The sequence below is a fragment of the Miniopterus natalensis genome, chromosome 12, assembly GCF_054644295.1.
Source record: "Miniopterus natalensis isolate mMinNat1 chromosome 12, mMinNat1.hap1, whole genome shotgun sequence".
NCBI classification, from domain to species: Eukaryota; Metazoa; Chordata; class Mammalia; order Chiroptera; family Miniopteridae; genus Miniopterus; species Miniopterus natalensis.
In genome coordinates, this window is record NC_142092.1 from 28,996,745 (window position 1) to 29,014,992 (window position 18,248).

The 18,248-nt window shown below is 37.0% G+C and overlaps 1 protein-coding gene across 2 annotated transcripts in view; it reads right to left on the reverse strand.

Moving 5' to 3' along the window:
• The window catches only part of KDM4C (lysine demethylase 4C), a 308,354-nt gene that overhangs the window by 209,163 nt on the left and 80,943 nt on the right, over nucleotides 1-18,248 (reverse strand). For both annotated transcript variants that reach the window (XM_016214253.2, XM_087822671.1), the window contains 2 exons: nucleotides 16,070-16,173; nucleotides 8,599-8,736 (listed from right to left, as the gene is read on the reverse strand). In XM_016214253.2, the coding sequence (XP_016069739.2) occupies nucleotides 8,599-8,736; nucleotides 16,070-16,173 (242 nt within the window). The remainder of the gene's footprint in view (nucleotides 1-8,598; nucleotides 8,737-16,069; nucleotides 16,174-18,248) is intronic.

Here is an 18,248-nt window from a genome sequence, read left to right on the forward strand (position 1 = left end):
AGCCTGAGAAAGACTCAAGACGAAGTATATTACTCTCCAGAGCATCTGCTGCCTCCACCACCCTGTGTTGTCTCCCTTGAGTGCTTCTGACAGCAATCCTACAGAGATCATGGAACCTCAATAACTACTTGAGCTATATTTCTAATGAATTTTATAAAAGTAACTTTGAGATTACACATGGAACATAAGCATCCTAAATTTTTCTTCCTTAATGTTTTCTAGCCTTCTCCTAAAAGGTTATAAAATAATACCAATAACAGTGAACTACATGTATATATGTATACAATCGTCATCCCCTGCCCCAAAATTCTGTACTGATATATCTGACTATAAAATAGATGATTTCCCAATATCAAGATTTCATTTTTTCACATTTTTAATAACATTATAACCATAAGTTGAAAGTTCCCTTACTTATGTATTCATTAGTCATACTCAATTTGATAAAAATTTAAATAACAAACAACAGTAAGAGATATAAAGTCATAAAAATTGCACTCAGCACTATAAGCAAGAAAGCATAAAAGTACTGATATTTGTCCTCACTTAAAGAAAGTACTTAGAAAAATACAATCTGATAACACAAATGAGACAAAAACAATGCCTGGCAGAATTAGCTGTAAGCACTAAATTTTGTTGATTGTGTCGAAAAGAATTAACCAGTGCTCTAAGCTATTGTGTTGGAAATAATCCTTTCAGAGTGTCCAAGTGTCCAGAAGACACTCTTGTTTTGCCTTCCTCATTTTAGAAAGAGGCAAAATACATTACTGGCCACAGTTTGCAAGGGGATATACGTCTAGTAAATTAAAAATAACAGGCATACTAAAAGAGGGAGAGAACTAAGAACTGGGCTTCTATTTTGCATCAGGTCGGCTTAGGATCTGCCTAACTGGGGACACCTTTCTTCTCTGAACTGGCTAACACTGATTCTTCTCATTGCAAAGGTGCAGAACTGTTACAACAGTAACTGAGGTTAATCATGGGTTTCTTCACCCATTCTTCATCCCGTTTGATATTTAAATATCAAAACCTTATTCCGCTATCACCTTCATCACTTTCTCCTTCTTCCTGAGAAGGGGCCCTGGCATTAGCACAGAGAGTGGCCACAGCCCCATAAGGAATTTCCAGGCTATAGTTCTACCGAGCAGTTTCTGAAGGAGGAGCGCTCATCCTTTCTATCATCTTGCTCAGAGCAGAGGGAGGAGAGGTTGTGGATCCACAGATTAAAGTCTAATTATAGTTAAGTGACCTCAGTGAAATCCCATTAAAACTTTCTTTTGATTCAAAGAGGTCATATCAAATGATTAAGTAAGCAAAACTCCCACACGGAGGCTTCAAACTGGGCATTGCACATGTTGCTGCCGGTTCTATCAGCAGAGAATAAAAAGGGAAGCCATGACCTTGGCTTATAGGAATGCCTTATTTTAACAAGTCCTATTTCACACTTAGCTCTTCTGCTGAGAACGAAAATCACTGTGTGGCTGGGCCAGGGGTTCAGAGCCCACTTAAGGTAGGTGTATCCTCAACTTTGTTCTGATTCTCTATACACATCTTTTTGCCCAGACTGAAGCCTCAGGATCCCCCTCACTTCTCAAAATGAGGAAGGGAGCAGAGAACCTCTGTGGGGGTTTTTCCCCCACTTAATCAAAGAGCAAGGTTAAAGCCTGAGAGGTAATGATGGTTACTCTATGGGCTAAAAAATAATTCATGTGTAGGTTTCTCAACAGAGCAGAAGAAGACAAAATAAGTACCCACTGGCTTTAAGAAACCAAACAGAGCCTGGCCCGTGTGGCTTAGTTGGTTGAGCCATGTCCCATGCACCAGGAGGTCACTGGTTGATTCCCAGTCAGGGCATATGCCTGGGTTTCAGGCTTAATCCCCAGTAGGGGGTGTAGAAAGAAACCAAATAGAAACAGTTGCTAGAAAGAATGTGGGGCCTCCTGGTGTCAACTACAACTTACCTGGGCAGTATTGTTCTGAATCCTTAAGAATCTTGAAAGTGACCCCACAAATCACATACTTGGCTGGCACCTATTTAATCCACCCCATCCAGGGAGATGAGTCCAGGAAATACAGTGCATCAGGAGCCAACCATCTGCCTCCAAGCCCAGCCTCACCATCCTTATTTTATGCATTATCCCAACTCCCCCAGTTCAAGAAGGGGGCTAGAAGAGGAAAGAAGGCATCCAATTATCTCTGAACTGGCACTGTCAGAGACAGCATGAAGTAACATGGATGAAGTGCCCTGGACAAGGCCCAGCACATTGTGAACAATCAACGGCAGGTACTATTATTCTCAAACTATATGAAAGTAGAATGGCTTAAACACAAATTAATTTTTCTCAAGAGTATATGTTATTCAAAAAGCCAATTTACTTTTTCTTAAGGTAATAAATTAAAGCCTCAAAACAGATATTACCTTGATTATACATTAGCAACTAAATGTCAATGCCATGAACCATATACTCACTTCTATTTAAATCCTATAATCCAGCAATTTTATGTTAGCAATAAATGAAATCAGGCTCCCTTGCTCTGAGCCCCAGATCTCTCTCTTGCAGACACAATATATGCTAATCAACTGGCTTTCTAGTCCACTCCTGGAAGTCTCAGATTTTCTGAATACCACAACTCAATGCTTTATCAGAGTAAAATAGGGACAAATGTGAATATTTTCTGTGTAAATACCTCCTGTAGATATGTAAATACTAACTCCCCAGCTGGAGTACAAGCTCCCAAGGACATGAGTTCTTATGCTTCTTTTTCTCTACATAATATGTTCTCGTCTTCCCTTGAAGCTCTGTAAAACGGGCACCAGAGAGCCACTCTTCAGCACTATTGTCCTGGACCACCAGGGCCCAGGAAACAGAAACAAAGTAGAGGTAAAAAGAGAAAATATAGAATCCCCATAGCTCACAAACTTTATATTCTATATGCATTTTCAGACACTTAAAATTAGAACGCCAAGAACTGTTAAATGAGCAACGTGCAAAATAGTCTACATTTTCTTTCTTTCACAAGCCACAAGAATAGGGAAATATCACTCTATTAGTATTTTGTGATCTAAAACACATTAAAATATATCCTAGTGACTCACCATTAAAATGATTCCTGAGTGCTTTAATAAATACTGCCCAAGATTAAAGGTTTTTGGAGAAGGATGCTACCTGATTTAAGAAAAAAACAAATTCAATTTTACAAAAGGATTGAAATATAAAATAGAATGAACCCATATTGTGGTTTTTATATGAGAGACAATCTAATAGTTGAAATCCCTTCCAGATGAAAGGGAAATCAATTTCAAAATTCTATCATCTCTTTTTAAACTTGTTCAAACGTTTGAGGATTCAAATGTCAGGATGCTTTAAAATTAGATAGTGAAGGATCATTCCTGGAGTTCATAAGAGAACATTCCCAGCCCTGCAGTGTAATTTTTCAGCTTTCTGGAATATCACATTAATCATTTAAAATTAATGCAAAATAAGAGATATCATTTTGGAGTCACCAACTACTACCTCTCCTTCCAAGGAGATAACATTATTTATCGTGCTGTAGATAAGTCTCTCACACTGCACACACTGTCATAAATACACTACTTGTGATGGTGTAGGCTAAGGTATGACTGTCCCCAAGACAATGATTCTTTTTCACTAAAGAAAATCCGTAAATAACTTTTCTTCCCTTTGAGACAATCACAGTGCTTCAGGCTGCTGCAACACAAAAAACAAAATATCTTCGCAAATGTCTCCAAACAGTCAAGCTGAAAATCTAAGCCAAAGTTTCATTTAACAGCCTGTCAGTTTTTTGATGTGAAGCTAATGAATGCAGTGGCAAACAAATCCATCAAACCTAACATCAAAACAACTGCACTTCATCCCACCAAACAGAAAAATGAAATACAACCTGCAGGCCAGCTCTTTGATCCAACTCAGGCAGGATGCAGCCCAGTGAATGCCACCACAGCTGCTGCACAGAAGTAATCACGGACTCCGCCTCACCGCAGAGAGAAAGAATACCCCACAAATGGAAAACACCCACCTTGACTGGGCACCAGTATCTCACTTTGATTGTTAAGCTATGTTACATATTTTTAAATCTCTACTAGAAAATATACATATAGCATTTCAGTCTAGATTACTGATGTTCAAAGCTATAAAAATGGCTAAAATAAGTAACTGGATAGCATGTTCCACTCATGCCACAACTTCACAAATGGAGGTTTGTTAAAAGCCCTATGCTCTTTATGGAATCTCCTTGAAAACGAAGACTACACATCTTTCTCCTTTCATGCAGCACAATTCCTGTGGCAGAGGAGGAACTTGCTGAGGGCTCTCCAAAGTTGAACTATGCCTGAGTCAGTAGGCAAATGGGCACGTGGCTACTTGGAACATTCCCCTAGATTTTTTTCTTACCTCTGATTAATGAAATAGGGGGAAATTACATAACTGCCTTGTTAAGTAAGTGTGCCCCCTTACAACAGGTCTTCTGTTCTGTAGTATCATGCAGGATTTGCTATGCTATATTTTGCAGGTCAGGGCAAAAGAGAGCTGAATGATCCTTACTAAGGAGAGAAAGAAAGAGAAGAACGAGAGGAGGAGTAAGGGCCTGGGGTAGTAGCAGAGATTTTTAGAAATAGGGACAAATTAAGTTGGTATCAAGCCTATGAGGTCAATGCCGTCTCATGCCCACCTCTGTCCGTTTTCTGAGGTTCTTCTCTGCCTGCAATCTCGGCACAAAACAGTCTCTGTGAGCCAAGGCAGTTTGGGTAGATATGATAAAAAAGGGGGGTGGTGGTAATCAGAATTAAGTGCTAAAAATATACTAAAAGGCAGTGAAATAGTCACATAATTATTGCTGCTGCTGCTATTATTTAGTTCAGAATACAAAATATCCAGGAATTTGCTGAAATTTGGAAAATGGCTATTTGGGCTTAGCACAAATAATGGAATGGGAGTTCCAGTCAATGTTAGCCATTTCTTGAACAAATACCATACACCAATAGGTCGGTAATACATTCAAAAGAAATCCCCTCTCCCATTCTACTCCAGAGACACCACCAGAAGGCAAGCACCTGACAACAAAGGAAGCGGTCCTTGATCCCTTGCCAGCATCACCTCACTCTCACTATGCTCTCATTAAACAGGTTATCCTCCCAAGTGATGAATTCACAGAAGCACGCATGGTGCACCGCACACAGCAGACAACACTCTCTAAGTAAACAGAGCTTTGTTCAACAGCAGCCACCTCAATGGGCTGAAAAGGTCCTATTAACCAAAGTCTGATGGCCATCGAACAGAGATTGTCAATATATTAGTGTCTCTGGGGGCTATCTTTTTCAAAACCTAGCATGTGTTTTTTTAAATAAAAAATAGTCTTCTGTAACAGCTCTTTTCTAAGTCATGAAGTCAGAAATGCTGGTTTGTAATATATAAAATATAATCAGTGGAGATCCCACATTAATTAATTAATGCTGCACTCACTACAAACAGATACTGTATCAGTTGCTTTTATGTGTTCAAATCAAATACATGGCAGGTAAAGCAGATGTCACCTCCCCCTGACCTCCCAGCCCAGTGCTTAAACTATGAAAAAATATGCAGTTACCTTTTAAATCATCCCTCTCAAATACATAACTCATCATCACCTGTGACAAGTAACTGGGGTTATCTGATAGTTAACAGTTATCATTTAGAATAAATTGAAAAAGGCAAAGAATTAAGACAAAGTAACAAATTTGGTCCAAAGCTAAAAGTCCTATAAGTGCAATTCATAATTAACCTGCATTACATTTGTCCCCAGCTAACAAAAACTAATGCCCAATTCACTAATTTTCCAAGATTAAAAACTACACGTGTGTGTGTGTCTACACACATGCGCATGCACACACACACGCATGCACACACACATACAGAGTAATTTCATAAGGTTGCTTAAAGAAACAGACCTGGAAATAAATAAAAATATATATCAAATAAATGATAAAAGACACCAAAGTTTGCACACACACACAAAAAATGCCATCACAGCACACTATAATGTAAAATAACTTCTTAACTAGGAATAGCCAAGAAAACATTAATATTGAGGAATATAATTTAAGAAAGTATAAGAGTGTTTTAGTGAAAATGCTTTAAATTGTACCCATTACAGGTTTAGTTTCCTGTTTTTAAGCAAAATAACTAAAATTAGTTACATGATTCTGAGTAGATTCTTAGGATATCACCATGTCAATTACTCATTGAAACTGTCTGTGGTAAGCAGAATGCCTAGATATCCATGTCCGAATCCCTGCAATCTGTAAATATGTTATTTTACATAACAAAGAGATTTTGTAGATTGCTTGCTCTGAAATGTAGGGAGCCACATTTGTGAAATGTGCAAGAACCTGAGAGAGGCCTCTAGGAGCAAAGACCCAGTTGACAGACGAGAAGGAAAGGGAAATTCAGTCCTACAACTAGAAGGAGCTGAATTCCGCCAACCACTTGACAGCAAGGAAGTGGATTCTTCACCAGCCTCCAGTAAGGTAACGCAGCCCTGAAAGCACCTTGATTTTTCCTTAGTGAGACCAAGGTCAGACCTATAACCTACAGAACTATGAGATAGTAAATGGGTATTGTTTTAAATCACTAATTTTATGGCAATTTGCTACAGCAGCAATAGAAAAAGAATACATTCTCAGAGTAGCACCTCCTCCCCCAAAATAAGGGAAGGTGGAGACAATACTTAAAAACATATGCAATTACAATTTTAAATTGACTGACCAAAACTGCATTATAACCATTGAACATTTCGTACCTTGTAAAATACCCAGAACCAAGACAGTCATATCCCTTGACTAAACTGAATGCTATAAATCAACACAGCATGCATGCATATAAACAAACATACCCGAGTTTTCTTCCCCCTCACAACAAATCTATGGAGTAGAACAGTATTTCTACTTTATACAAGAAGAAACAAAAAGAATAAATGACTTTCCTAATGTTACATGGCTAGGTGGAAGATGAAAAGCTGGTCCTCAGATCCCTGCCTCCTCTACCACAGTGTACTGCTTCTTAACAATCCCACAATTCTAGGTTCCAAGAGCTGAGATTTCAGAAAGGACCACTATCGACCTCTCTGACTTGGTTACACTCCACTCCACACATGTCAATGTGGACACACCTGCCACATTTTAGCCTTGGGGAGAAGCTATTTTGGTCAATACCTTGAACTAGATCTGAAACACGTAGTAAACAAACACCAACTAATTTTTCTGGTGACTCTGAACAGCTGTAATAGCTGATTACTACGTCAATGATTAAAGATGCAAACTATAAACTAGCATACCTTGTTCTAACCCCAAGGCTATGACACTGTTTCAATGCAAATACTAGCATTACATTTCTGCAAAAAAACTGCAGTAGCTGGCCAAGGTACATACACACTGAGTTTTCTTTTTTTTTTTTTTTTTTTAATTAGGCTTATTGTAATAGGAAGGATGTGTAATGGGAAGAAATAGTTCAGTCTGTTCCTTTCCAAATTACCCCTCATAAATAGAAATTACTCAGAACAGAAAAAGTCTTCTAATAGCAAGAGCTTTCTTTTATGTCAGGAATTTGTTCAAATGCTTTCTGAGCTGCCAAAGGGCTATATTTTTATTTAAATATATTCTGCAATTTTCTAAATACACATATAAATTAAACTGAGAGTTATCTTTCCTGAATATATTTGTATCTAAGTTCACCCAATGGTTCTGCATGCAAGTTTTATCAATGTAGAATGAATAATACTCGCTTGTACCTTGCAGTGGCCAAGAAAAGGACATATAGCTGTATGTATCATTTTACACTAAATCTATGTCAATTTTACATACTCTGTAAAACACATAGTTTCATTAAGAAGCTGCCCTCTGCCAGCCTGCACCTTTGCCTTAAAAGCCACAGGAAAGAAAGCAATCTAATAGAAGCCACCATCACTTTGAAAGTGTCCTCTACTTAATGCCACAGGGGAAAATTAAATTTAATAGAAGTTGTTGCTTATGAGTGAAAAAACACAGTATGTGAAACTAAATTAAATACTGGGCAAAAGATGCAAAATTTTTTGCAAAAGATCCCAAATTTAACATGAAGATATATTTCTTGCTCTACATTATTACTTTCAAGAATTCACTTCTGAGCTAAGGGAAGTTTTAATCATTTCTTCTTACCATTCTCCCGTGTTACAGTTTTACTAGACACTTTCTTCTGCAAATTGTTGTTTTCTAAGTCATGGACTGAACTCTAACATGGAGACAGTTCAGTCATAGAGCCACAGGGAGCCACAGGAAAACCTCTCAAAAAACAACTGGTGGCCTTAAGACATAAAGCAAACATCACTTGCATAAAATTGCCTCTCAAGGTAAACTTTCCACATTAACTTCGAAACAGACAAATATAGCTACAAATGGTAATGCAGCCTATGTAAAATAAATATATCTAGTCGGAAATAACTTACCATAGTGAGAGGTACACAATGTCAATGAGGGAGAAAATAAATGCTGCATGTGATCTTAGCTTTCCAGCTACACTAACTGGAATACATATTTAATTTATGCTTTATTTCTGAGGCATAACTTACCAACTTAGCAACTTTCCCATAGTCAATCCATCTGACAGTAGCAAAATTTGTAGATTCTGCACAGTTGAAACCATGATTAAAACCAGCATGGTAGCCATATGGGAAAGTGATCATAAATTCTCCAGCCTCCTGGGTAATCTGCAGGGTAGAAAACATAATATTTTCAAATTATAGGACTTCCCAAATTGTGAATACAATTAAAATATATTTCCTATGAAAAAAATAAAGAAAAAATGTCATAACATCAGAGTTAAACCAGTATAAAAGAAGTCGCCCCGGATCCTTTACTTAATCCTTTAATAGCTTTTCAGAAAACTCTTAAAAGACTTTTCTAAACAGGGTGTGACCTTCGGCAATGTAGTTCAATCATCCAGTCCATAATCAAAGATATCATATTTTATATGAAAGTCTTTAAGTTATTCTAATAAATTTGTTCACATTATCAATCAGTGCATATATTTTAATATTTTTAAATTCTGCCCTGCTGGAGCTATATTAGGACAAATCATAACTGACATTTTTCAAGTTAAAGCTGCAAAAACTCTGATAGTGCAAGCTGAACAGGTTTTATTATGAATTTCTATTGCTAAAGAGTTGGTGGTACTGACCAAATTATTCTTTCATAATACTCAGAAAACATTAAATTAACTATATTTCACTTAATCGAAAAAATTGCCATGAAAGAAGCATTCAAATATATGTATGCATGTGTGAGAGATGCATTTTTAAATATAATTAATATAATAGGTTAATAAATCAGGAGCTGATCTATTTAAGTATTTAAGCATCTTTATTTAAGTAAAGATGAAAAATGTATTTATTCTAGCTTTATTTTTAAAATTTTAAAAATTTATATTTTTGTAATCACCAAAGCATACAAAATATACCATGACCTATAGAAAAATAGTAAAGTTAAATTTTTCAGTGTTTTTTATAAAATATGTTTTTATTGATTTGAGAAAGAGAGGAAGGGAAAGGGAGAGAACCATCAACCGGCATGCCCCCTACTAGGGATCAAGCCCACAACCCAGGTGTGTGCCCTGACTGGGAATTGAATCAGCAACCTCTGGGTGCATGAGATGACGCTCAACCAACTGAGCCACACCTGCCAGGGCAGTGCTGTTGTTTTAATTTGCCTGCTGTATGCTAGATTATCAAGTTTATTACTCACTAGTTCATTCAGTCACCATGGTTCATTTCAGTCCTAAAATGCTGAAAAACGAATATGTGGGTATGTACATGTATGTAAAGATAGAGGAGACACACTGTATAAATAAAGGTGCACACAATGCAATTCACTTTCCAGTTTAGGAATGCTAAAATGTTGAATGTGAGAGTATTTTCTTTCCCAATAATTCTGAAATTCAGTTCATCATCCCCTCCCATCATGATACCCCAGCAGGTGTCCTGTTCCAAAGAGCAGCAACTCAGCTGCCACCTGGCAGGCAGAGAATGGCTTATCAGTGTTCAACATGGTTCCAGTTCCATCATTCTGAGCCATATGAGAACAAAGCCTGATTCTCTCCTTTCCTGATCTCACTGAATCACATTAATTATAATTGTGCTTGGAAACTATGCACTTCCTTGTACTATGTGATAAAAGAAAACACCCTGCTCAACTGTTCCTAGTCCTATAAAGGTGGGGGAAGGGTAGGACTGCTGTCACTTGCTCCACTGAATCCCACCTACAATCTTTCTCTGCTCTACCTAGAAACCCCTGTTCTTGCCACATTGAAGAAGGGCACCTGTTCCCATTGAATGGGACTCTAAATTTTATGCCCCTGTAAAATTCCAAGAAAAATGTCAGTTCCATTTAGCAAAAATATAAGGTCAATTTACTGCCTCTATGTACTAAACTGATAAAAATTTTAAAAAATTTAAAAAGTACAGGGGGGAAAAGAATGAGTCCCTTTTACTATAAGAATAAACAATCAACAAAATCCCACATCATGGAACAAGTCAGAAAGGGTAATACACATAATCTAAAAGTGGATATTAGCTATTTGTTAAATATACTTTTTCAGATATATGTATGAATATGTACAAATACATTGAAAGAAGAAGGGAAAAAATGTTACTCCAACTGTGAAATGATTGCCTAAGAAAGAGGGCTGAAATGAGGAGGAAGAGTGTCTTACTATAAACATATACTATGCAAAGTCCTTCACATATAAATCAGTAATTTTCAACCAGTGTGCAGTAAGAATTTTAAAACATGCAGAAATAAATGACATAGAGACTAAAAAAACAATACGAAGATCAATGAAACCAAGAACTGGTTCTTTAAAAAGATAAACAAGATTGATGAACCTATAACCAGACTCATCAAGAAGCAAAGAGAGAGGACCCAAATAAACAAAATCAGGAACAAAAGAGGTGAAATATCAACTGACCCAACAGAAACACAAAGGATTATTAAGAAAATACTATGAACAACCAAGCTGAACAACCTGGATGATATGGACAAATTCCTAGAAAAATACAACCTTCCAAAACTCAATCAGGAAGAGCAGAAAGTCTAAATAGGCCCATAACTGCTGATGAAGTTGAAGCAGTAAAGAGCTCCCTGCACACAAAAACCCTAGTCCGGATGGCTTCACAGGGGAGTTTTACCAAACATTCAAAAAAGAATTCACACCTATCCTCCTTAAACTATTTCAAAAAATCCAAGAGGAAGGAACACTTCCAAACTCCTTTTATGAGACCAGCATTAGCCTAATTCCAAAACCAGATAAAGATACTACAAACAAAGAAAATTACAGGCCAATATCCCTGATGAACATAGATGCTAAAATCCTCAACAAAATATTAGCAAATCGGATCCAGCAATATATTAAAAAGATCATACACCATGACCAAGTGGGATTTATTCCCAGGATGCAAGGCTGGTACAATATTCACAAATCAGTAAATGCGATATATCACATAAACAAATTGAAAGACAAAAATCACATGATCATATCAATAGATACAGAAAAAGCATTCGATAAAATCCAGCACCCATTTTTTATAAAAACTCTCAGGAAAGTGGGGATAGAGGGATCATATCTCAACATAATAAAGGCCATATATGACAAACCTACAGCCAATATCATACTCAATGGTCAAAAACTAAAACCATTTCCCCTAAGAACAGGAACGAAAGAAAAACTAAAAAAAAAAAAAAATCCCATTTACCATTGCAACTAAAAAAATAAGATACCTAGGAGTAAACTTAACCAAGGATGTAAAAGATCTTTACTTGGAAAACTACAGGACACTGGAAAAAGAAATAGAGGAGATATAAACAAACGGGAAAATATACCATGTTCAAGGATTGGAAGAATTAACATCATTAAAATGTCCATAACACCCAAAGCAATCTATAAATTCAATGCAATTCCTATTAAAATACCAAAAGTATATTTCACAGATTTAGAACAAACAGTTCGAAAATTTATATGGCACCAAAAAACACCCTGAATAGCCACAGCAATCTTGAGAAAGAAGAACAAAGTTGGAGGGATCACAATACCAGATATCAAGTTATACTACAAAGCCACTGTAATCAAAACAGCCTGGTACTGGCACAAGAACAGACATATCAATCAATGGAACAGAACAGAGAACACTGAAATAGACCCAAGCCATTATGGTCAATTAATATTTGACAAAGGAGGCAAGAACATACAATGGAGTAAAGACAGTCTTTTCAATAAATGGTGCTGGGAAAATTGGACAGATACATGCAAAAAAATGAAACTAGACCACCAACTTACACCATATACAGAAGTAAATTCAAAATGGATAAAAGACTTAAATATAAGACATGAAATCATAAAAATCCTAGAGGAAAACATAGGCAGCAAAATCTCAGACATCTCTCGTAGCAATATGTTTGCGGATATATCTCCTAGGGCAAGAGAAATAAAGGAGAAAATAAACAAATGGGACCGCATCAAAATAAAAAGTTTCTGCACAGCAAAAGAAACCATCAACAAAACAAAAAGGGAGCCCACTGTATGGGAGAACATGTTTGACAACAACACATCTAATAAAGGGCTAATATCCAAAATATATAAGGAACTCATACAACTTAACAAAAGGAAGACAAACAATTCAATTAAAAAATGGGCAAAGAATCTAAATAGACACTTCTCCTAAGAGGACATACAGATGGCCAATAGACATGCAAAATGCTCAATGTCGCTAATCATCAGGGAGATGCAAATTAAAACCACAATAAGATATCACTTCACACCTGTCAGAATGGCTGCCATCAACAAGTCAACAAACTACAAGTGCTGGCGAGGGTGTAGAGAGAAGGGCACCCTAGTACACTGCTGGTGGGAATGCAGACTGATACAACCACCATGGAAAGCAGTATGGAGTTTCCTCAAAAGATTAAAAATTGACCTGCCATTTGACCCAGTTATCCCACTTCCAGGATTATATCCTAAGGAACCCGAAACACCAATCACAAAGAACTTATGCACCCCTATGTTCACAGCAGCACAATTTACAGTAGCTAAGATCTGGAAACAGCCCAAGTGCCCATCAGTAGATGAGTGGATAAAAAAGCTGTGGCATATTTACACCATGGAATAGTATGCAGCTGTAAAAAAGAAGGATCTTTTATCCTTTGGCACAGCATGGAGGGAACTAGAAAGTATTATGCTAAGTGAAATAAGCCAGTCAGAAAAAGACAAGTACCACATGATCTCACTTATGTGGAATATAATAAACAAAATGAATTGATGAACAAAGTAGATCCAGAGACACAGAAGCATGGAACAGGCTGAGGGATCTCAGAGGGAAGGCAGGGAAGGGGGTGTGGGTGGGGAGAGATTAATCAAAGAACTTATATGTTTATAAGCATAACCCATGGACACAGACATTGGTATGGGAAAAGCCTAGGGGTGGGAAAGATGTGGGGTGGAGGGGATCAATGGGGACAAAAAGAGGACATCTGTAACATTCTCAACAATAAAGAAACTTAAAAAATAATAATAAAAAAAATAAAAATAAAACATGCAATACCTGCTCTGGCTGGCGTAGCTCAGTGGTTAGAGTGTCAGCCTGTGCACCAAAGGGTCTTGGGTTCGATTCCCAGTCAGGGGCACGTACCTGGGTCGCCTGTCAGGGCAAGTGAGGGAGGCAAACAATCAACATGTCTCTGTCACACTGATGTTTCTCTCTCCTCTCTCTCCCTCTCTCTCTCCCTTGCCCCTCTCTTCCACTCTCTCTAAAAATTAATGGAAAAAATATCCTCACTCCTAGGGTGAAGATAAAATAATAAAAAGTAAAATAAAATAAAATTTAAAATCTAGTTTAAAGACAAAAACAAAAACAGGCAATACCTGGCTATTTAGACAGGGGCACTGACTTCTTTTCCCTTAGACTGTCAAATAAAAAATGACAACAGACAACACAATAACCATCCAATGTGAATGAATCACATTGGATTTTTTGTTGGATTTGCAAAAAACACATATTTTTTGGTGTGCCACAGAATTTTAATAATTAGTTTATGTGTGCCATGAAATGAAAAAGATTGAAAATCTCTGATATAGACTATTTCTTTTCATCCTCATAATAGCCCTATTAAGTAGGTACTATTATTATCCCATTTTCCAGATGAAGAAAATAAGGCTCAGAAAAATTATGCAATTTACTCAAGTGACAGAATCAGGAATGAACTTGGAATGTTTAATGACAAAGCCTGTGCTACTCTATCCCATGTTACATTATCATCATCAGAGAATAAGTTCCTAGAGGAGCACAGAGTCATGCATCATACACCATCCATCAAGGTGAAAGGGGAAGTGTCAGCATTTCATAGGAAAAACTACAATTGTCAATCAGCCCTCTTGTCACTGATATCTCACCATCTGAGGACCAACAATCATCCTGCCACTTCCCACAGAAGTCAGAAAATGTCCCATCCTCACAAGACCAGATAAGGGCCTGGCACATCATCATGGGGGAGCCACAGCCTAGAAAGGGGTGCAGGGTACCTACCTCCTTCCCCCAAAGATTGGAAAGGATGTACAATACAAGTCCCAAAGACCTCCATCCTGGGAAAATGAACCAATCCCCCAGTCCTGCTACTTCATATAACCCCCTCTCTGAAGACCAGCTCGATCAATCCCTATCACCAGCCCTAAACCCACAGAGATTTTGCTGTCTGAGGGGATTCTAACCCACTCCTCCTCTATCTTCTAATATTCCAACGTAAATAATATTCCAACGTAAATAAGCCCAACCAAGCTTATGCCAACCACCTAAAAGAAACACTCACCGATGAATGTGTCCGAGACCAAAAGGCCTGGCGACCTGAGGTGTCTGCAAGTAAGACAAAGCCTCAAAGTGACAGTGGCTCCTCTGAGGGGCACAGCCTCTGACATGTACGCCTGCAACGGTGCTGTAACCCGTTCCCAGCCCCTCTCCACACCATGGGCCTTTCCACAGTGCACACTGAGGAGCCATGCTTTATCATGGGTAGAAGTATGTCAGTAAACCAGAGGTGAGAGCAGCCTCATCACACAGACAAGGAGGTGTCGTGATGACTGACAGTTTGTGAGTGAGCAGGGGTCACCTCAAGGTGAAGAAAGGTTGTTGGTCCTTGTAAGAATTCTACTTCAAACAAAGCCAAAATGGGCAGGGGCTGGGGGTGAAGGGGCTTTAAGGGCCTGAGATTAAGAAGAGGTAAAGATTTAGTCACAAATGTCTACGGTAGAAAACAGCAAGGATTATGGGAAGTCAAACAAAAAATGAAGACAAGAGTGGAGCAACTTTTTAATGTTTCTGCAAGTAGCGAAGGACTTAATCCTTCTCCAGCTGAGAGAGAGCTTTTACTTATCTGGTTAAAAGCTTTTTTTATGTCAGCTTCTTCACATAAAAATACTCATGTTCTGTAATAATTCCGACCCAATAACTACCCACAGCCACAGAGAAACAGGGCTCTAGCATGTGCAGCGTCTTACAGAACTTCATCTTTAGAACTACTCCAAAGAAGCAATATCTGATTATTAAATCATCAGGCAATTTTATCCATAATGAAATCTCAATTGCATTATGTCCAAATGTGTTTAGAAGCAACATATTGGTACCATAATCACTGATTCTACCCAACCAAACTGCTAATAATAACTGCTCTGAATTCTTTTTTTTAAATAGACGTAAATTATGTTGCTCATATAAAAGACTTCAATGCAGAAGTTCTACATCTTATTTTGTCAACTATGCCACATCTTATTATCAGTAGTTATAAGTAAACTATAACAGAATGAAATCTTTAGTAAATGTATCCTGAAATAAAGTAGCTTCAAATTACTATTTAGATAAATAATTATGTTATAAAACATGAATCTGAATTTTTCTCACATCCTAAAAATTCTACCTGAAGTCAAAGCTATATTAGCTTATGTTAAATTTTCCTTAAATACAAATACTACACACACATTAGTATTAAAGAGGAATACTAATATACCTTATCAAAGGGAATGCCATACTTCTTCAACACTGAGGGAGATATCAGTGTCATCTTGTGGCGGAGAAAGGCATCACACCCTTGAGAACTGCTTGGGAAAAAACCTAAATGGAAATAATAAATATAAGTGATAATGTATCAAGATAAAATTTCAGATAGTTTTTTTAAGCTCTGTGTTGATATTCTTACAGAATGACAGCTTTATGCAAATACAGGCCAACTCCAACAAACAAACAAATAAAAAAAACACTGGAATTAAAAACAAGAGTCAGGGCTACCCATTCGGGACTCCTCTCACTGCAGTGAGAGCTTTTTTGTCTCTTCTCCAATAAACTTTTGCTTTCACTTAAAAAAAATAAAAATTAAAAACTCAAGTCAGAATTCTTAAAAATTGACAGATACCTACTTATATCATCAAAGGTTGACCTTTTATACAAAAAGACCTACCAAGAGTTGTTTTCATAACATATAAAATTACTAAACCAGAAAATTTTTCAATTTGTAACATATTTGAATTCAATCTGCCTAATATCTGACTAATGAACAAAATATTAAGGGAGGTAAACACAGAAGTAAATGTGTTTTAATAGAGAAATCTCTCATTTTTAGACTCTTAGAAATGATTATTCAAGAAGCTCTTGTCCCAATGCCTGGCATACAGTACACACATAGCAGTTTCCCACATTTCTTTGTTTCTTTCTGATCAATTTTAAGCAGTTTAAGTGCTACTAATTTCCTCAACAACTTATCAACCAGCACCAAACACTTGGAAATCTGCCTCACCAACATATATGAGAGTAGGGTTCTGAGAAGGCCTTTAAATGAGAAAGCTACATGTGCAGCAACCCTTTTTTTATACAGTATATTACAAATCAAAACACAGTTGTTTTTCTCCATTGCTGATTTCAACCCTGCAGTTCTATCTGAAGCAGACTCTCATTAACTCAGTTATGCAAGCTAGAAGATGAACATGCTTCATGCCCGCTCTTTACCTTCCTCACTCAGAGGGAAAACTACCACACTGAGAAGAGTGGTCAAGCAAAAAGAGAAAGAGAAGGGAAACATGGAAAAGATGAAAAACACAGAAAACCCAGAGGAAAACAGAACTCACCAGGAAAACATGTACAATGTTTACAAGTAAAGTGGGATGAAGCACAAATTTTATTTAACTCAACCACTGCCAAAATGAAGATAAAATCACTGGAAATGTTATTTACCTAACTCTGTGGCTCACTACATGCAAATAGGTAAAAAATGTAAACAATTTAACAAAAGAATTACCAGTACTCATTAACTAATCATGTACCATTAATCTCTTAGAATAGTGGGGTTTTTAGGAATATTTTTAAAGTAAACAGCCTTTATTGATGCCACCATCAAGTGTGTGAGGCCACAGGTCATCATAAGGAAACAAATCAAACAGCCAGGAAAGAGCCATTAGGATATAAGGAACTACCCGAAAAAAGCAGTACATTCTGCTTAAGCATCTGCACCTAGATTTTTAAAAAGAAAAATAGGAAAAAATATAACAAAGTACATACTAACAGAAACATCAGAAATACTATCATTTTCTACAATACCAATGGGAATAAAAGGAATGCTTTTGCCCCATATGCTCATTTGATGCAGCCCTATTTATGGTTAATATAATAAGTAAATAAAAAATAAAGCTTTAAGGCAAATAAGCAACCCTTTGAAAAAATGCAGACTTCAGTGAATGGAGAGAAAGCAGCACACTGATGTAATGGCCATATCTACACAGTACGATGTCCTGAGTCCTACCTCACAGACTAAAGAACAGCAGAGAGGTCCCCACCCACAAAACCCATAGAAACAGTTTAATAATACAATTTAAATGGATCTATCAAACTTTTAAAATCTGTAACTTTGTGCAGCACTAAATGAATTACATTTTAAATTAAAATCAATGCAGAGAGAGGAGTCTATTTAATTTTCCTTTGATATGGATTTGTAATCAGGACCTGAACAATGTGGTGACTGGTCATAAGTGAATTTAAATTGGAAAACCACTGAAGGAAGGTAATTTGCAGTATATTAAGAACTTCACATTGGTTCAGAATTTATATTTACAACTACTACCAGAATTATATTTTATATCACGCTGGAAAACACCTCATAAACAGCACAAATTATATACAAAGCATGTATGTCAAAATTA